The sequence below is a fragment of the Balearica regulorum genome, chromosome 2, assembly GCF_011004875.1.
Source record: "Balearica regulorum gibbericeps isolate bBalReg1 chromosome 2, bBalReg1.pri, whole genome shotgun sequence".
NCBI lineage: Eukaryota > Metazoa > Chordata > Aves > Gruiformes > Gruidae > Balearica > Balearica regulorum.
In genome coordinates, this window is record NC_046185.1 from 124,053,509 (window position 1) to 124,070,863 (window position 17,355).

At 41.8% G+C, this 17,355-nt stretch overlaps 1 protein-coding gene across 6 annotated transcripts in view; it reads right to left on the minus strand.

Annotated features, from left to right (window-relative positions):
* Positions 1–17,355, minus strand: part of RBMS3 (RNA binding motif single stranded interacting protein 3) — a 715,580-nt gene that overhangs the window by 255,164 nt on the left and 443,061 nt on the right. For all 6 annotated transcript variants that reach the window (XM_075745772.1, XM_075745774.1, XM_075745775.1 and 3 more), the window contains one exon: positions 3,391–3,482. In XM_075745772.1, the coding sequence (XP_075601887.1) occupies positions 3,391–3,482 (92 nt within the window). The remainder of the gene's footprint in view (positions 1–3,390; positions 3,483–17,355) is intronic.

The window sequence follows — 17,355 nt, forward strand, 5'->3', positions numbered from 1 at the left end:
TGCCGTTTTTAGCAGGAAAACAAAACCAAAAAAACACCCAGACTCTACGAGCCCGGACACGCAGGCAGTGCATACGGACAAACGAATCTGTATGTCAGAGTTATTTCCAAAGGCAAGCAGGAAGCACGTGATAAAATGAGCCAGGCCAGCTGAGAAACCACCCCTCAGCAGCTCCGTTGCATTAATTTTTCTCAAGACATTAAACTGTTAATAAGGACTTTTGAAAATGATGGACAACTTAGATGAACTTCATTGGACACAGGACAGTGGCAGTAGTCAAAACTTCTGCTTTGGGTACCTGGGTGAGGGAAATGCTAAAGAGACAATGTGACACAAGGTCTCTGTGAACGAGGGCCTGGATCCCACATGGCCATGAGGGTCCTTGTCCCACAAAGCGGGTGACCGTCCATGGGCCCATGAGACCTCACCTCCCAGACACCACCACTACCTCTGCAGACATAATACTGCAGTTCCTCCCCCTCAGCTGAATCCTCTACTGACTACTTTGCATCAGGCTGAACACCATCCAAGAGAACAAAAAGAGAGATTCAAACACGTTTAATGATGTTTTTCCCTGCGTAGGGTTACGGGGTGTATTAGCCTCGACAGAACAAGTTTTCCAACAGTGATGGGACTTGGAGCATCGATCCACCAGAGTTTAACCTTCTTCCAGAGGCAGCACTCTGAAACAAAATCAGCCAAAAGGGTGTCCAAATGCTATAAAAATGAGGGAGGTGGCTGTATTTAAGCATCGATAAAATGACTATATTTTACTCAAGTATCCACAAGATACTTCTGTTAGCCAACATGGGTGGGGGTTCAGTTCTGCTTTTTGTTTTTCAAAGAAGATTCCTGGATTTGTATGAGAAAAATTATATTGTGTTAAAACTGAGAAAGAACTTCTCTTTCCGAGCAAGATTTCTCTCCAGGAAAACATCACAGACTATACCGACACTTCAGCATACTTTCTCTCGCTAATGGAGAAGGCCAGCGCACAGCAAAAGCTGGCTAACGCCTCTTTCACTGTTACTCAAAAGCAACCATGACTGGACTGAGATTTTGACTTTTTCTGAACCCAGGTTACAGTGTTCTCCTGGGCCTCTGCAAGGAGCAGTTTCACTGCTTTGTAATGCAGAACAAAAGACACAGGACACAGACTATATTCTTTCAAGGTATGGCATACAAAAGGTTTAGGTAATTTCTTCACACTTATTCTTTTTTCTTTTATTTCATTTGATAGCCACCATTCACCACTAATTAAAACAGTTCTTGAAACAAACCTGCTCTGGATAAACTTCCAAAAGTGGAGGCTAAATTCTTCTTCTGCCTCTTTCTTCAAACTATTCTAAGCCATCACTCTTAATTCAGACACTGGCAGGTAATGTCGTCTTTCAGTCCTGTTATGCAACTTGGCTTCCAATATGTGCAAGAACTAACATGTTTCTCCAGATAGATTTGCTTTCCCAGGCTCCTGCCTTCTCAGCAATGTGAGGTACTTTATCTAGAGTCATCTCAATTTCCTTTGAATCCCTGTTTTTCTAAATACTTTGATTTTTCTCAGAGATAGGAATAGTCAGTTGTATATTTATCTTGAACTTTCAAACACACTAAACAGAACCTATCTGGGATTCCAGGCACCATGGCTAAATAATAAAAATACAGTCGGCCTTATGCAAACAAATGTGTACACACCAGCCGCCTCAAAATCATGCAGGGCAGAAAACTCCTACCACAGGCGCCCCCGAAAACAAACCTCAGTGGTTGGTACAGCCCTTCCCACTCTGAAAGCATCGCACTTTGCTTTTAGTCCCCAAAATATTGGGCAATCCAAACCACAGTATTTTAAGTCATCTTCTGTTTTGGTATTTCCACGTACGCAAGTGCCGAAATTGTTCATTGTTCTGAATCATGAGAATACCAAATATAGATTTATCTTTCAATTCTATCTTTAAATCTCTAATTTTAAATCTACAACTTTACAGATTTAAGTAGTATAGAGATTTACTCCTCCCCACAAATGGATATTTGATATCAACCAGTAGGACAAAACATATCTCCTGTCTTTGGTTTCTTTTTCACAGCTTGACTAATGTGTCAAATTGCCTATATTTTAACAAGGAAATGCAGTGTATCTGAGAAATAAAATAGCACAGTCCTTAGTAGGTGTTCACATTCTTCAGCTTGCCATCTTTTACCCATTTGAAGCAAATATTTTTTATCGCCACATGTCAATAAAAACTAAGAGCCAATAAAACAGCATAGCTTGCATTGCGGGGCACTGTTACACAGAAATACATGGATGACATCCAGTTACTTTAAGGCACAGTGAGAGTAATTCAGTAGAAGGCAGAAGAACCTCATTCACCACCAAGTATCTTTTTTTTCATAAAAAAAGATGGGTTTAGTATGATATTGTTGAAAAACAAGGCTTTAAATCACCAGCATTCCTTTAAATGGGAATCTTCAAATGTGGTGATTGTTTATTAGTTGATTTGCCTCTGGTTTTGTAATTACCTGTTTGTTTTTACTGTTTCAAATTCTAGGCCAGCATAATTTCTGCAGAGACTAAATCAGGCAATATTAAGGGCTTTTTGTGATTCTAGGGCAAGGCATTTTCAAAGTACAAAGCAACAGCTATTTTTGCTGGCTGACACAGTTTAGGGCCCAAAGACACATGATTGTGCCTTCAGAAAGGCAACAGCCGGAGCACATGACACTCATTTACCACCACCCCAGTCCCCCCGCCAGCCCCTTTGCTTGGGGACAAAGGACAATTCCAGGACCAGAGTATGGAGCTGACTGCGCTTGCTATGAGAGGTACAGCGTGGCTCCTGCAGTCTCTCTGAACAACAGATGCCAGTCACCTCCAGACAACCTCCAGCAACTATTTTTTCAGCAACCTGCTACACTTCCATTTACATCCTTAAAATAAAAAGACAGTTGAAGCCAAACCAAGGCAGATCAAACAAACTTTCTTTATGTTCAGTCAATCATTCCTTCAAAGAAGCCCACCAGACATGTCAGAAAAGAGTAACTATTCCAAGGCAAAGGAACCAAATGAAGACAACTGCGAGGCGAAGAAAAGGCAACTCTTTCACGTACAGTCATCACAAAGGCAACTCCAACCGCTCTGCCACTCCAGTGCTCTCCATCTTACAACCCTCTCCAGAGAGAGGGGCAGAGAGAGAGTTTCAGGGCAGCACCCATCGCATGAGACACAGGTCTGAAGAACACAGACAAACCATAGGATGAATAAGGTGCTGGAGCCAAAGGATGAAAAAACCATTGGAATAAGTAATCCAAAACCTTAAGAAAAACAGGAGCAAAACAAACTCTTGGAAATTTAACCCAACAGCTCAGATAATCCTGTAATAACGTGGTTGCTCTTACCTTTGCCATCTGCGCCTGCACGCCATTTGCTTTGAGAGATGCTACTGCTTTCTGTGCTGCTGCCGGACTGTCAAAATCTACAAAACCGTAACCTGAAAAATAAACAGATAAATAGACATTTTTGTTATTATTGATGTGTATATGCATAGATAAAGATTTTATTTTTATACAGAAGAAAACTCTTTCCATTCTCTCACATTGTCTCATAGTCTTCCAGTAGCACTGCCACCACCAGCAGCCATCACACCTCTGTTTCTCACACCTTTCCTCCTGAGCCCAGTGGGGTTTAAGGAAATGCAATGACCTGAAGCTTTAACGTGCGGAAAGGGGAAGAGATGGCAGCTCTTTGTCCGTCCTAACAGATAAAAGGTCCCTGGCAGCAGGAGGGCACATGCTTGTGGGGCTCTGGAGTCCTGTCCCATCTCTTCCCTAAGAGGAGGCAGCAGTATGGCCCTCCCTGGGATACAAAGGTACAGCTTGCACTGGCCGGTTTTGTGAGAAAACAACACCTTTTCCCTGTCCCTTGAACTCATGAGAGAATTAAGCTTCATAAGAGGAGGGCAGCAGGTCTCTGCGCCAGGCTGGGGCCATCTGTGTAGGGGCAGGGAGCGCAGTCTTGCAGCAAGTGGGAGCAATTAAGGGAGAAATCGCAACCTGCGCTCTACAAGTGACTGCCAGATAGCTCTAGAAGATGGTAAGATAATAAAGCCGCAGCCTGGTTAAACCACATCCCTTTCATCTCGCCGCCCTCTCTGCTGCAACATGGGCCCGGTCCCTACCAGGAACTGCTTCAGGGTATCATGTGAACAGCAGCTTAGTGAAGTTAGATCTTAGGGATCAGCAAGGGATAAGCATCTGCTTTTAAGTGGCTTTCCTACTCTCAGTTATTTGCATTAGTTTAATTTCTTAATCAGCCAGTCACTTCCTATCTTCTCTTCTTCCCTCTCCATTTTTTCTTCCTTTAACCAGCAGGACTGATACGTTCCAGCAAGACCAGTGCTGTTAAGTCCCTGCTGGATATCAACAACTCTGGAAGTCTTTTTATTGTCCTACAGATACCAAGGAAGGCAAAGAGGACAAGGAATGGACTTTTCACAACTTCTAAGCGCTGAGCTATCTCTGATCTTCAACAGCATTCAAATGTCTTGCACATAAAGATTTCAACAGAGCTAGGAAGATTTAAAAATTATTTAGACAGCTGCATATATTCCATAATCCATCCAGGGAAAACTCCAGCCTACATCTTATTAAGCAATACAGCGCAGGTAGGCACGTGCTGCTGGTACAAGCTGTGGCCAGGGGCCACCTCTTTGGCATCTCCCTGGGAAGCCATATGGACGAAACCAGACTGCCTGAAAGCTTTAATAATATTAGCACAAGCATATTTATAGCATAGCAGCTCCTTTGCAGACATCTCCATTTACTAGGTCAATACACATCATACAGGAGGCAACCACAGATATGCTTTCCTGCCATATCCATTTTTATTTCTTTTGCCAGCCTTTCTTCCTGCTCCGGGGAGGCCTTACTGCTTTCCTCTCTGCACCAAATCTAGGTATAAGAGCCCGTGCTTGTGATCACCTTGTCCCCCCCAAGTTATAAACATCTCTTTATTATTATTTTAGTACGTATGCATTACTTGATGTAAGGGTTAGTCCAATGATGAAAGAATTTTGTGCACATGGACTTTTTTGTTTTCTTGGCTTAAATCTCATTCGTAAAGTTTTAAGAAAATGAAAAAGAAAAAAGGAAAAAGAAACAGCCAAAATTGTTAAAGAAACTGCTGACTTACTTAAAGAGTATGAAAAGCATTATTTTGATAAAAAGCCAAGATCTGAACCTTTCTGTTCTGTTCTTCCCTCAGCTTTCTGCTGTTGGTTGGGGTTTGTTTTGGTTTGGGTGAATTTTTTGGCAGGGCATTACTACAAATTAAGGGAAAGCCTCAACTGTACACTGGCACAGCAGAGCTAATAAACACCACCATGAAGAAGTCCACTGGAGTTTGGTAAACCTGGGGAGATGGGGGTGTGCTTTACCTGCTCAGATTCCCCCATTTTATTTTTCCTTTTAACTGCTACTGAACATGCCATTTTCGAATCAGCTTGTTCTGCATCACATTTTGCTTTCCCACATTATCTGAGCTCTCTCTTCACTGCAGAGCGGCAGTGGAGCTGATGCTGCTTCGAACCAAAATACATGCTACAAGAGAGCAAGAGCCCTCCCTGGATTTCTCCAGCGCCTTTGCCCTCTGGGAGAGCAGCTTCTGGGAGGACGAAGGAGATACAATTAGATGCAGCCTCCATCTTGCTACATGAGAGATCCTGACAAGATGCCAGAGCTGCCAAGGGGAAACCTGAAATGCCTTGCGAAGTCATGGGATGGCTTGGATCAAACACAGAGCAAATTATTTTTTAGGATAGCAAGGTGCTCTTCTAGGGAGACTAAATTTCTTTTTTACTTCTCACCATGTTCATGCCCAAAAACTAGGAGGTGAAAGTGCAAAAATAAGTTTTAATATTGGCGTTAAAAACAGATAATAGATTTTTGTATTTATCATCAGTGTACAGTGCAGGATTCATGCATGCAGTAACAGAAGGGAAATGATTTTTACTACGACTTTCTAGAGAGTAGGGTAAGTATTCACAACTAAGTTAGTATTGCTTGTAAATATAAACCGGAATGTGTAAGAATATTCTGGTGTTGTATTATAGGGATCAGGTATATGCAACATAGTGAATTACTGAAGATTAACATCAGTCCATAATATCTAAACCCATGAATATCTCCTAAATATTTATTTAATGGGCACAAGGGGCTATATAACCGTATCAGAGATCCAGTCAGAGTCTCGAGACAAAAAAGCCTTGCCTCTTTAGCTGCCCATTATGCATTCTAGTATTACTACTCCCAGCCTCACTGCAAAGCTGCTCTTTTTCCTTCCCTCAAGTTCATTTTCATTCCAAGTCTCTTTTTCTGGCCCTCCCCCCTCCCGACACATCTCTCCACCACACACAGAACATCAGGACAAAATCACTCCATGGCTGAAAACCCGTCCAAAGAACATCAATCTGCCGCAAGGGAAGCCAAGTTCCCAGGCTGTTTCAGCATTCAAGTATCCTTACAAGAACCCTGCAATGCTATATAACAGAAAACCAGGCAGTTTGTACAGTTTACGTTCTTCCATGTAGATGTTTATAGCCTATGTTGGTGACCTACAGTAACATATTTCATTTGTTTATAATCTCACTTCATTTTTTCGGTCTCGGGCTCTAACAGTAGTGCTGCTTTTTGGTGGTGGTGGTGGTGGGGTTTTTTGGGTTTGGTTTTTTTGGGGGGAGGGGGGGTTGGGGGGTTTTGTTTGTTTGGGGTTTGGTTTTGGTTTATATACTTTTCAGGGTAGATCAAGTTTAGTCCCCACAGAAGCCAAAGCCGGGTTTTGAAACATCTCCCTCCAGCTCTCCCTCAAGCATAAACAAATCCCCAAGCTCCCTGTGCCGAGAGCCCTTCCCTCCTGCCCAGGCTGCGGCTGGAGCGGGCTGAGGCTGTGCTCCCCTCCGGCAGAGCCGGGCTGCTGTGGCCGCCCCCGGCAGGTGCGGCACGGGCAAGTTTGGCTGCTCAGGCACCCATCCCTGCCTCCTCCGATAACTGTTCCCTGGCTCCTCCTGGGAAAAGGCAGCAGGCTGGCTGGAACCATCCCTCAAGAGGGATGCAGACCAGAGCCTGCCAATCGGACGCTGCTGCTCTAAGAAAATGTCTACATTTCTTTTTCCTCTTTTAAAAACAAGTGCAAGCCCCACCAGCCCCACCCTCTACTCAGCCTCAAATTCCACAGCTTTTTTTTGGTGTGCGAACTGCCTCGTAAACATTCTGGTCAATGGATTATACTTTTTTTTTCCCCTCCCAGTTTTTGTGCAGAACATCATGAAAAATGCACTTGGATTCTAAACCAGGATCTTCAGACTCTGCTCACAAGAATCCATCACCACCACAGGAAACCAAAACCAAAACTATTTCCCCTTTTTTCACGAAGCATCCTGCCCTTTTCCTTTAACAGCTCCAAATGCAAATAGGGAAAGCTGTGTTATCCCCTGCTGCTTCGAGAGATGGGAACTGAATTTATCACTAACATGAGCCCCTCAGCTCAAGTGTACTTACACTGAGGGTGACTTCGGCACTCCGATGCTACAAGTATGCCAGGATCCCGAGGTTTTTTTTGGAGAATGACATATTACTAGTTTGTACATGGAAACACACACACAAAAAACCCCAAGACAAGACTATCTAGATAAATGGTTAAACCTTTCCTCAAAGAAATAAAATTTTGTTTTGGCCTGATGCCATTAGAGCTAAATGATTAAATTTAAGGAATAAAACCAGGGGTTTTGTGCCTGTGGGGGGAAGAAAACAGCTAAGCATCAGCAAGCGCGAGTTTATAGCTAGCTGCAATAAGTGCTACCCAAATACACTGGCAGACACTAAACATCTCCGTCTCCTATAACCTAAACGGCTGGGGGCCTCCCGGTCTCAGTTTCTCAGTTCCATAATTAAGCTTGGCAGCAGGTTCAAATGAATTAAAACTGAATGTCACTATTTCCTCAACAAATCCCTCATCCTTGTTTTTTCTTACTTGTCAGGAGAAGACCAGCAGAACAGCAATTAGTGGTAAGCAGTGCAGTGAAAAAGAACCAAGTATACACTAATTAGGTCACTCGCCAAACACATTCATTTCATTGGCAGATTTAATCAATGTTTTCCTGAAATGTCTTAAATCTCCTATGCTAATTTAAAGTTTTGTTATTGTTGTTACTTTAAACACAGATGGGATGCCTGGAGATTTTCAATTGCTTTCCGCAAATCCATTTCAAAATAACAACCCCTTATATAGTATATCATCAAAATTTAGGCACAGGTTTTAGGAAATGGCCTCTAATTTTACGCCAACATTTTTGTGCCTGCAAATACCTATGGGTGCAATTTTGTGGATTTAAGTAATTGCAGGTGTGTAGAGCTCTTAGACATCAAACTCCTGACTGATCGGGTACTTAAGGGTAATGCCAAATAATTTAAGGGACTACCTGCCACTTGCGGTTCCCACAATTATCGCAAAATGCTGGAGGGGTGGCACGCAGCAAAGGCGAGCTCACACTGGTGCACGTGGGCTTCACAGCCCGCCTCAGGGAGCTCCACTCGCGGGAGTGAGCCCTGGCTGCCTTTTTGGAGAGTTGAGGGAGCTGCTCTGCCACTGCTGAAAGCGGCATCGGTTACTGGAAACAAATGGGAACAGAGGTTTCGGGGTACCCTGGAAGTTTGGTCCCCCAGTTAGTACTTCCAGCTAGCGCACAGTGGTTTTTCATACGGAAGATCTTCTCTGTCAGCAGAAGTCATTGCTGATGCCATCAGAAAAGGAGCTGTCACGGCTGCTGAACCAATCCGCACTCACGCCAACCCGGCTCTGCCTGCTGCCCTGCCCTGGCCGCACGCCCCCTGGGTCCCTCCGTCCCGCCGGTGCTGCCCCCTGAACCAGCTCGCCCAGGTCCCCACGACCACCGAGGGGTGTGAAAGGGCAATCACGCAGTCAGCCGCAGCTCTGTCCTGGTGACCCGGGTGAAAATAAAAGAAAAGAAAAAGCAAAGGGCAGAAGCGCGCTTTCCCAGAAGCAAGGAGCAGAGCATCTCTGCACGCAGCTGAGCTGGAGGTCTGCAAACGCAGTAAGCTCCGGCGGGGGGCTAAGAAAGGAGAAGCCGAGATGAATGAGGGAGGATAAGTTGGGGCTGGTGAACTCTCAGCTTCACCCTGCCACAAGGCCAAACATCACGTCTGACCTGTGACCAGGTGCTGCTTTCAATCACCTGAAATCAAGTCAGCTAGTGGTCCGCATTTTGCAACCACGCATACGCACGCAGAGAAAGGAGACAGGACAGCTGACGCACCCAGTCAGGAGACGGGCATGGGGTCTGTATGTTAATTCAACTTATGTGCCCATGTAACTAACCTTGCTATTAAAAAAAAAAAAAAAAAAGAAAGAAAAAAAAAGAAGTATCTAAAGGTACTGATGGAGAATTCATACATACTGGGGAGCTCTTCTGAATCCACTGAAGTCAAACAACTCCCTTCAGCAAAAGTTTTAATGCTTTGTTCCTGTAAGCTAACAACTCTGCATCGACACAAGAACGCGCCCAGCCCGACAGATGGGAAATGCTGACGGATGGCTGTCCCGTGCAACCTTCACTCCTCCACGTCCCTCTGCGGAAGAACTCCTGCTCTGCCATTCTCCAACCTTGGAGTTCTCCAACTGGCACAATGACTTTTTTTGGCAACATAACATTTGTGTTATTCTTCCATAAAATTACATAATAGTGGAGAATTTTCTTTATAAAGATAATCCCAAATTTCCTTATGTGTAATTACCACAATTTTGTTATACCAAAACCTGTTTTTCTAGGTCTGATGTACCAGACCACTTGGAACTCTGCTTCCCAATGGGATGCATCTTTTTAACGTAAGGAAGTTCCCAGTCCTTGTTTCTGGCTGTCTAGAATTCAATATATCAGATCTGAAATCCAAAACAGACAAGACTGGACATATCATTCATGTTGGGTCTTCAAGAGGTCAGCTTAAGACAATGCTTGCTTTTTTCATTAGTGGTGGTGTTAACAGTACCCAGAATTTGGAAATTTAAAATCACTCCCAAAAGGGGCTTTGATGAGGGAGAGGAATACCCGCCTAGCGAAGAGGCAGCAGTCAAAACTACTTGGTGAATTGGGAAACCATGAAATAAGATACATTTATGACAAATACTTTTTTTAAAACTCTATGATGTCACCTCCAGACATGTCTGTATACGTAGATTTGAAGCCACCAGCACAACATTTTTACACAAACACCAATATATATATATACACACAATTAAGGAAATATATATAATAATCAGTGAGGCGTTTCTCCTTCACGCTTAGATGAAACCACTTGGATTTCCTGAGAATCTAAGTCAATTTTAGTTGAAAAGTTCACTTTTTCCCAGCACTTATTTAGAGTGTCTCTTAAAAGGCAGTATTCATTCTGACAATCAGGTAGTCCACAAAAAAGTGATTATCCAGTAATTTACTATGCAATTTTCAGACATTGTTTTATGCCCAGATAAAGAATCAAATTAAAGTCTTACAAGCCTTGGAAAATTAGAGTTAGCAAGCAAAGAGGTTGAATCACCCTTGAACACAAAATTACCGAAAACAGCTTTTTCTTTCATTGTTCAAATTGTGCTAAAATATTCCTACAGCTCCAAATGTTCAGAGTAATAGTAAAATAGTCTACATCATTACTATTTTTAAACCCCTACTTTATAAAAATGTTCTCAGTGGCTAGAAAGTGGTGAATCATCGCCTTTTAATTAAAACAGCTAATATATAGTTAGAAAAATAATTGGCAATGGAGAGTCTTAAATGCGAGAAAGAAAAGATAGTCCCTTCATTTCAGATCACTCCCCAGAGACACACCTACATTGTTAAGTATGCATATACAGCTGAATTTTTTTGTTTGCCTTAGCTTGATATGGAAATATGGCACAAAACTGTCACTTTGATTATGTTCCTGCAGTGATTTCTTTTACCTCTTGCATTATTTCAATCCCCTTTATAACAACAGAACCAGAGAAAAACAGCACTGTAGGTAACTAACAATCAATTTTTAGACATCTGTTTGCAAACACATTCTTAATTTGAACATTCAATTACTTTGATTTAAACAGAGTGTATATGAATGCAGGTTATTATTAGTTGCACAACTAATTAATGATGATATTTACGTGCAAAACTGAAGTACAGAACTTGTGATGATCTTTTCTTCTATTTTAAAATGTTAGTAAATTGAAACATTTTTGCAATCCCCAATAAGTAAAGGTAACAGTACAAAGAAACCTACAACATTTTGGTAGGTGGGAAAGAAGTACTTATTTAATAAATAAATAACTCTATGTATATGCATATGTATGTGTACTCTTCTGGAAAGTAATCCTTCCGAAAACATACTCTCCAAAAGAATAGAAGCAGACCTCAAAACCGACAAAAGCTCTTTGTGAAATATGGTTGCAATAACAGCAGCAAGAAGGAGGGGGGGGTGAGCAGTACAAATTTAGCGTGTATACCCATCAAGAAAATGATATTGCACTGGGCTAGCCTCCCTCATCATTTACACTGCATTCCTGAAAATTCAGAACCACAAAGACTGGCAAACTGGAGGAAATTCTAGAAAAAGTACAAATCCAGGCATAAAAACTCAGATTTTTGCAAATGGCAGAACTCTATTTGATTATCCCTAACAACACACCAAGTGTTCGGGGGGCCTTCAGAGTGAAGCTAGATGTGGGTGAGTAGCCATGAGCAACTAAATTGCAGGGCCTGACCAGCATAAACAGTGAGACGTATGACTTCGTGAGGACCTGTCAAAGAATGAAAATGTTGGTGAAAATAAAGTGAGAGGGAAGTTGAGAAATATTTCCTGGTATTCCGCTAACAGCGTGAACTTGGATTAATCATACAAAGCCAATGATGGAAAACTCATTGCTGGAGTTACTAAATATGGATCGAATAAAGAAGAGAACATATTGTAAATCTTGCAGTGGCAGAAGGACAAGAGATAAACACGCTTTTCCATCTTTAACTTTTGAAGTTACTCTCTCTGCAAGTCCCATTGATTCACTGTCAAAATCCAAAATGAAGATTACCTCTATTTTTAAACACAGGGATAGCTCCAATTTCCATATAAACCAATGTTATGATTTCATATTACAGTTATTTAGTACCATAACATTTTTTGTTGGTGTATTATATAATGTCATCATTAAGATTATTTTTACTAGTTATTTAGCATAAGACATTCATTGTGGCTCTGCAGCTGAGCTAAATTTCACACTTGAAGCAGTGATTGAAGAAAGCAGAATGTTCTCCCAAAAAACAAGTACTCCAAGAGCAGTGCTTAGTTACTCATTTACATAGAAGGGAGGGAAGGATACAATAGCAGTTTCTTCCCTCAACTGAAGAAATACTCAGTGACTCACAAGTGATAATATTTTGCAATGCCCAGAACAAAATAGACAGAACTTGCAACTTCAGATTAAGATCTCCTACTTTCAGATACAGAGTTACGATATCAATTAATACCTTCACTGAAAAACTAGAAAGGAAATTCACACCCAAAATTGAAAAAGGGTTCAGTTTTTAAACAATTATTTTTCATGTTCACTTTCCTCTCTGATTACAGAGACATCCAGATGCTGAAGTTCCAAAACGCCACAAGAAAGACTATTTTCTTGGTATTTCCAGCCAGCAGGAAACACTGACACTCTCATGAGAAACTCTGTTCTTCTGAGGTTTCATGCTCAGCTATGCAGACTCCAGAGCTTTACTTAGCTTGGATAATGTTTGGGTAAGATATGAAACCAAATCTCTTGAGATTTGTCCATCACTTATTTTAGAGCTGAGCGACTTGAGTAAAAAACCTGGTGTACAGAAAAAAAAAAAAAAAAACAATCATTCAGCCACTATCGCCAAAAGCTCCCAGTACCTGTGTAGCCAACCAATTTTCTCTTCTAAATACCAGACCTCAGTTTACTCGAAGCTAAGCAAGTTTTCCACCAGCTGTTCACCAAAAAAGCATATAACCTAAGAAGCTATGAGGCTAACTCCAGCGCTCCCACCGACTAGTTAGAAATGAATGTTAATATTGTCACTCTAAGCCCCTTTCAGGCCTGGTACCTGGCATGGCACCCAGCTGGCATTTACGGACAGGCATGGACAAAACGGAGTATCAATGGGAGCTCTGCTTTCAGTGTACGGTACCTATGGAAGTCAGCGATGAAATATTGGGGGAAAAAATGATGTCCTTCAGGAGTCAACTCTTCCAGCATTAGGTTTAAACAATGATACTATTCTAGGAGGCAAAAGGAGGATGTTCTTTATCACCCAGTGCTCTTTCTCAGAAATGAAATACTCCATTCTCTTCCTCCCAACGCCGGATTGCTCAGCAATCATAACATTAAGTAACTGCACATACTCGCAAGTAGGAAGAAACAATCTGACAAGAGAAGATGCACTTGGTGATCACACTGTGATTACTGTACTTTATTAAAAATAATTTTCATTTCAGTATGTTTTGACAAGAAAATAGAAAGCATCTTGTGCAGGCTTCAGGAAATATTAAAATAACCCAAGGTGATGAACATGTTATTATCCAGCCTGTTCCAGAGGGAGGGTGCTCAAGTACTGAAATGGTTTTCATTTCAAATAGACATTCATTTCCAAGACACCACACTTGAAAAATTGGACTGTATATTTGTCATACAGTAAGCAGTGATAAAGAGCACAGCAATTTATGTTCCTTATGCAAACCACTTGTAATTCAGAAAACAACTATAGTTTCTAAAAGGCAGCAAAGTGATAGCACTTTCCCAAGAAGCGAAATGTTTTTTTCATGCCAGTTGGCCAATTCTGGCATGTCAACCTTTGCTATGATAAACAATTTGGATAACATGCAAAGAGCTCCTATTCCAACCCATCAACACTCATGATGTCTCGGAGCTTTAGGCAGAGATGAGCCATACTTTCTGAATATTTCATGATTCTGATACTAAGAAAAGGATCCCCATACCACCATCACCATAATGCTAAAATACCAACGACCTTTTGAGCAAGAAGCCAGTGTGCTTTCAAGGAATGGTTGGTGGGCACGGGGCTGCTTTCACTCTTCCTCCCTTGCTTCTCAGTCAATCTGGTCTCATTTCAGGGCAAGACTAGGCCGCAGAGGAATTCATGCTTTAGGGGCATTTCATGGCAGTGCACTGATGCTCAGGAGAGCCCAACCTGAATCGACCACTGCAGCACAACCTCCTCCTTTATCTATTCTCTGCCCAGGGACCCATCGAGCCTTGTGGAACTATGCTGTCCTAGTATTTTGGTAATGGCCAAACAGAGGGAAGCAGAATGTCACCCCTCCTCAAACCCTCACCTTCACCTCTGTGCGCGCAGGGACAGAGTTGCTGACGTTAGACCTGTGCTATGGAGGGGAAGCACAGCAGGGATGGCAGGACAAGCCACAACACACAGGTCAGAACAAAACCTGTATTAAAGATACTGTGTAAATTCAGTGCCCAATGATTTTGGTCTTCCATGGTATTTCAGACGGTCAGAATTTAAGGATCACTATAGTGTTATTGCTGTATTGCCCATCACTGTTTATAGGGTGTTCGTTTTCTTTTGCAATAGATACTTTTGTGGTTAAATACCAGTTGCCCCTTCTGAGCCTCTTGTCATATGTCGACCACATTAACCTGTAGGCTGAAGTTCAAAAATGCTATTATTATGGTACCCCAGAAATGGCTATTAGTTTTCCAGGCTGAGAAAGAACAAAAAAGAATGGAGAAGAAATCACATCAGAAAATCTGTTTTCAAGATCTCCAATCCAGTTTTGCGATTCAAGACAGTTCTATGTAGGTAAGTGGGAGATGTAGATAAAGTGGTTGAAATGCTGGCTTTTAATCTCATCTGAATTTCTGAACCTGTAGAAGTTTTTCTATCATTACAAATCACATACCTCAAATATATGAAAAAGAAGCAAGTGAATAATATAATATTTTAATCTTATGTGAACACCTTTCTTTCTGTGTTTTAAGGTACCTATTTAGTGCTGTTTTGACTATCAGCTTGCATTTAAAATCACTTGCTGGTCGGTCCAGTACACGGCAGTCACACACCACAGAGATGTGATGAAGGATGCTATCTGGAGGCCGGACTGAAGCCACCTGGATGACGACCATGAGTCATCAGGAGGTCAAACCACAGAAGGACAATCCCCCGTGCACAAATGCCAACGTGTAGGAAGCTTCTTGCACACTGAAATTTGCGTCTACAACAAGTCTTCAGACAGTTTGGAGAGAGAGAAGGCACAAATGTGGGACCGGAAGAGGCATCTTGGGTCTTTCTGGAAAGTGGATGACTATAACTCTACACTGGATGACCACATGGGGTCACACCAGTGACTCACATCATTTCTCTAATATTACCCTTTACCTAGTGGAAGGATCTCACTGAGACATCCTTATGCCATAGCTGTGGCCCTTTTTGGCTTGGACACTTATAAGATCATCTAATATTTCTGTCATCCTTTTCCTTTATTCATTATAGATAAGCTTCCAACTTTACATGCAGAGTTTTTCCTATTACTTCTTAAGTAGATGATTTTACTATAGAATTTGTTCCCTGTTTCTCACAATCCAGTCTTCAGGATCATCTAATTGACTTTCTGTGTAATTGCCTAATGCTTCCCGACTTTGTATAATGAGCAGGTATCGGGGAGAGTTTTGGTAGCAATATCATTAAAGATGAGACAGGAAATTTGGTATGTGCCTTAGAAAGAGAGAGGTAGGTGAGTGTTGCCAATGATGCTGACACCGACATGTCCAAGCCTGCAGCCAGATCATAATAATATGAGCAAGGAGCTACATCAATAGTAACTATTCCCAGTAGCTCTTCCTAAATGTTCAGGCACCTTTTGAACATAAAAACATTTTGTTTAGGTCTCTGGAGAACCTCAAGGGTTTAACTAAAGAACAAACTCAGTGACATATATTGCCAGTGAAAGGCCAAATGTACAACGGAGAACAACTTTCACCCCGTGAAGCTGGTTTAGAGAAAGGTATGTATTTCAGTGCTTAATAATAGAAGACCAATGGGAGGGAGGGGGAATTTATGTGCTAAAAAAATCTTTATAAAAATGAAACTGTGGACAATTCAGATATAATATTCTCTTATTTATGAGGGATATTTTATTTTTAAAAATCCCAGAATTTTTATGAAATTATACAGAAAATGACTGAGAGATGCCCAAGTCTGTAGCAGGACCTGAGTTCATTTGCAGAGAGTGGTTCTGTATCAGTATATCAAATAAACCAAAATGAAAGAGAAAGCAGGGAGAAGTTTTGCCAGGACACTCAAACCCATCAAACATATTTTGTCTAGGAAGCCAAAATGCCTATAAAAAGACATTTTAAATGCCCAGTAGCAGCATCATACACTATATCAAAGAAATAAAGAACCAGCAATCCAAAATTATTTTTCAGTCTTTCAAGAAGTGATGCTGCATTTCACATACTTGTGTGTGTAGGTCGTTGGTCAGTCACTTGGTTGACGTTCGTTATAGCAGGCAAGATAGCTAATAGTCAAAGGGACTGCAGCGCATCTCTTACACAGACGCCAAATATATGTTGGTGTTGTCAATGTGGAGATGTGTAAATGTTTTGAGACTGAATGTCTGCTTCCTGTCAACAGCAAGAATTAGCCAGACGAATATCCGGCACGCACGGTTGTGCTTTCTTAGAGTATAAATATTGTACTGCAAAATTTGCATGCTGCTTGTTTTATCGCTGGCCTGTTGCTCTCAAAGCTGTTTTTGTGACCAAATGCAAAGGAACGCAACTTCCCATAGACCCTGGAAGCAGTGAGGCATGTGGGGAGGAAGATGATGAGGTGCTTGTTGGCTGAAAATATGAAGGGAAACACACAGAGTTACTCAGGGCTCATGACCAAAAGGCTGTCCACAAAAGGCAACCCATCTCATTTCCATTACGCAGAGGTGGCAGCCTTGGCAGCAGCTTGCTGCTCTACCATTACACCTTCCTAGTCACTATTCTGTATTTCCATGGTAGACCTGGGACTCTTTCTTCCAGAGCTTGCATCAGGCAATGCATCAATCAGGAGATGGCATACCCGTGTATTTTTGTATATAATGCCATCAGAAGATCCTGTACTGGGTATTTCTATTACAGAGAGATGATATTGTGTTATATGACCTTGAGAATAGGTATATTTTTCAGTGCCAAAGGACAGGGGTGAGGGGGACATGGACCTGTTCACTATATCTGGCTGGGAAAGGAAAAAACAGTCCTCATGTTCTTACCCCTCAGGGTGGCAGGTGTCT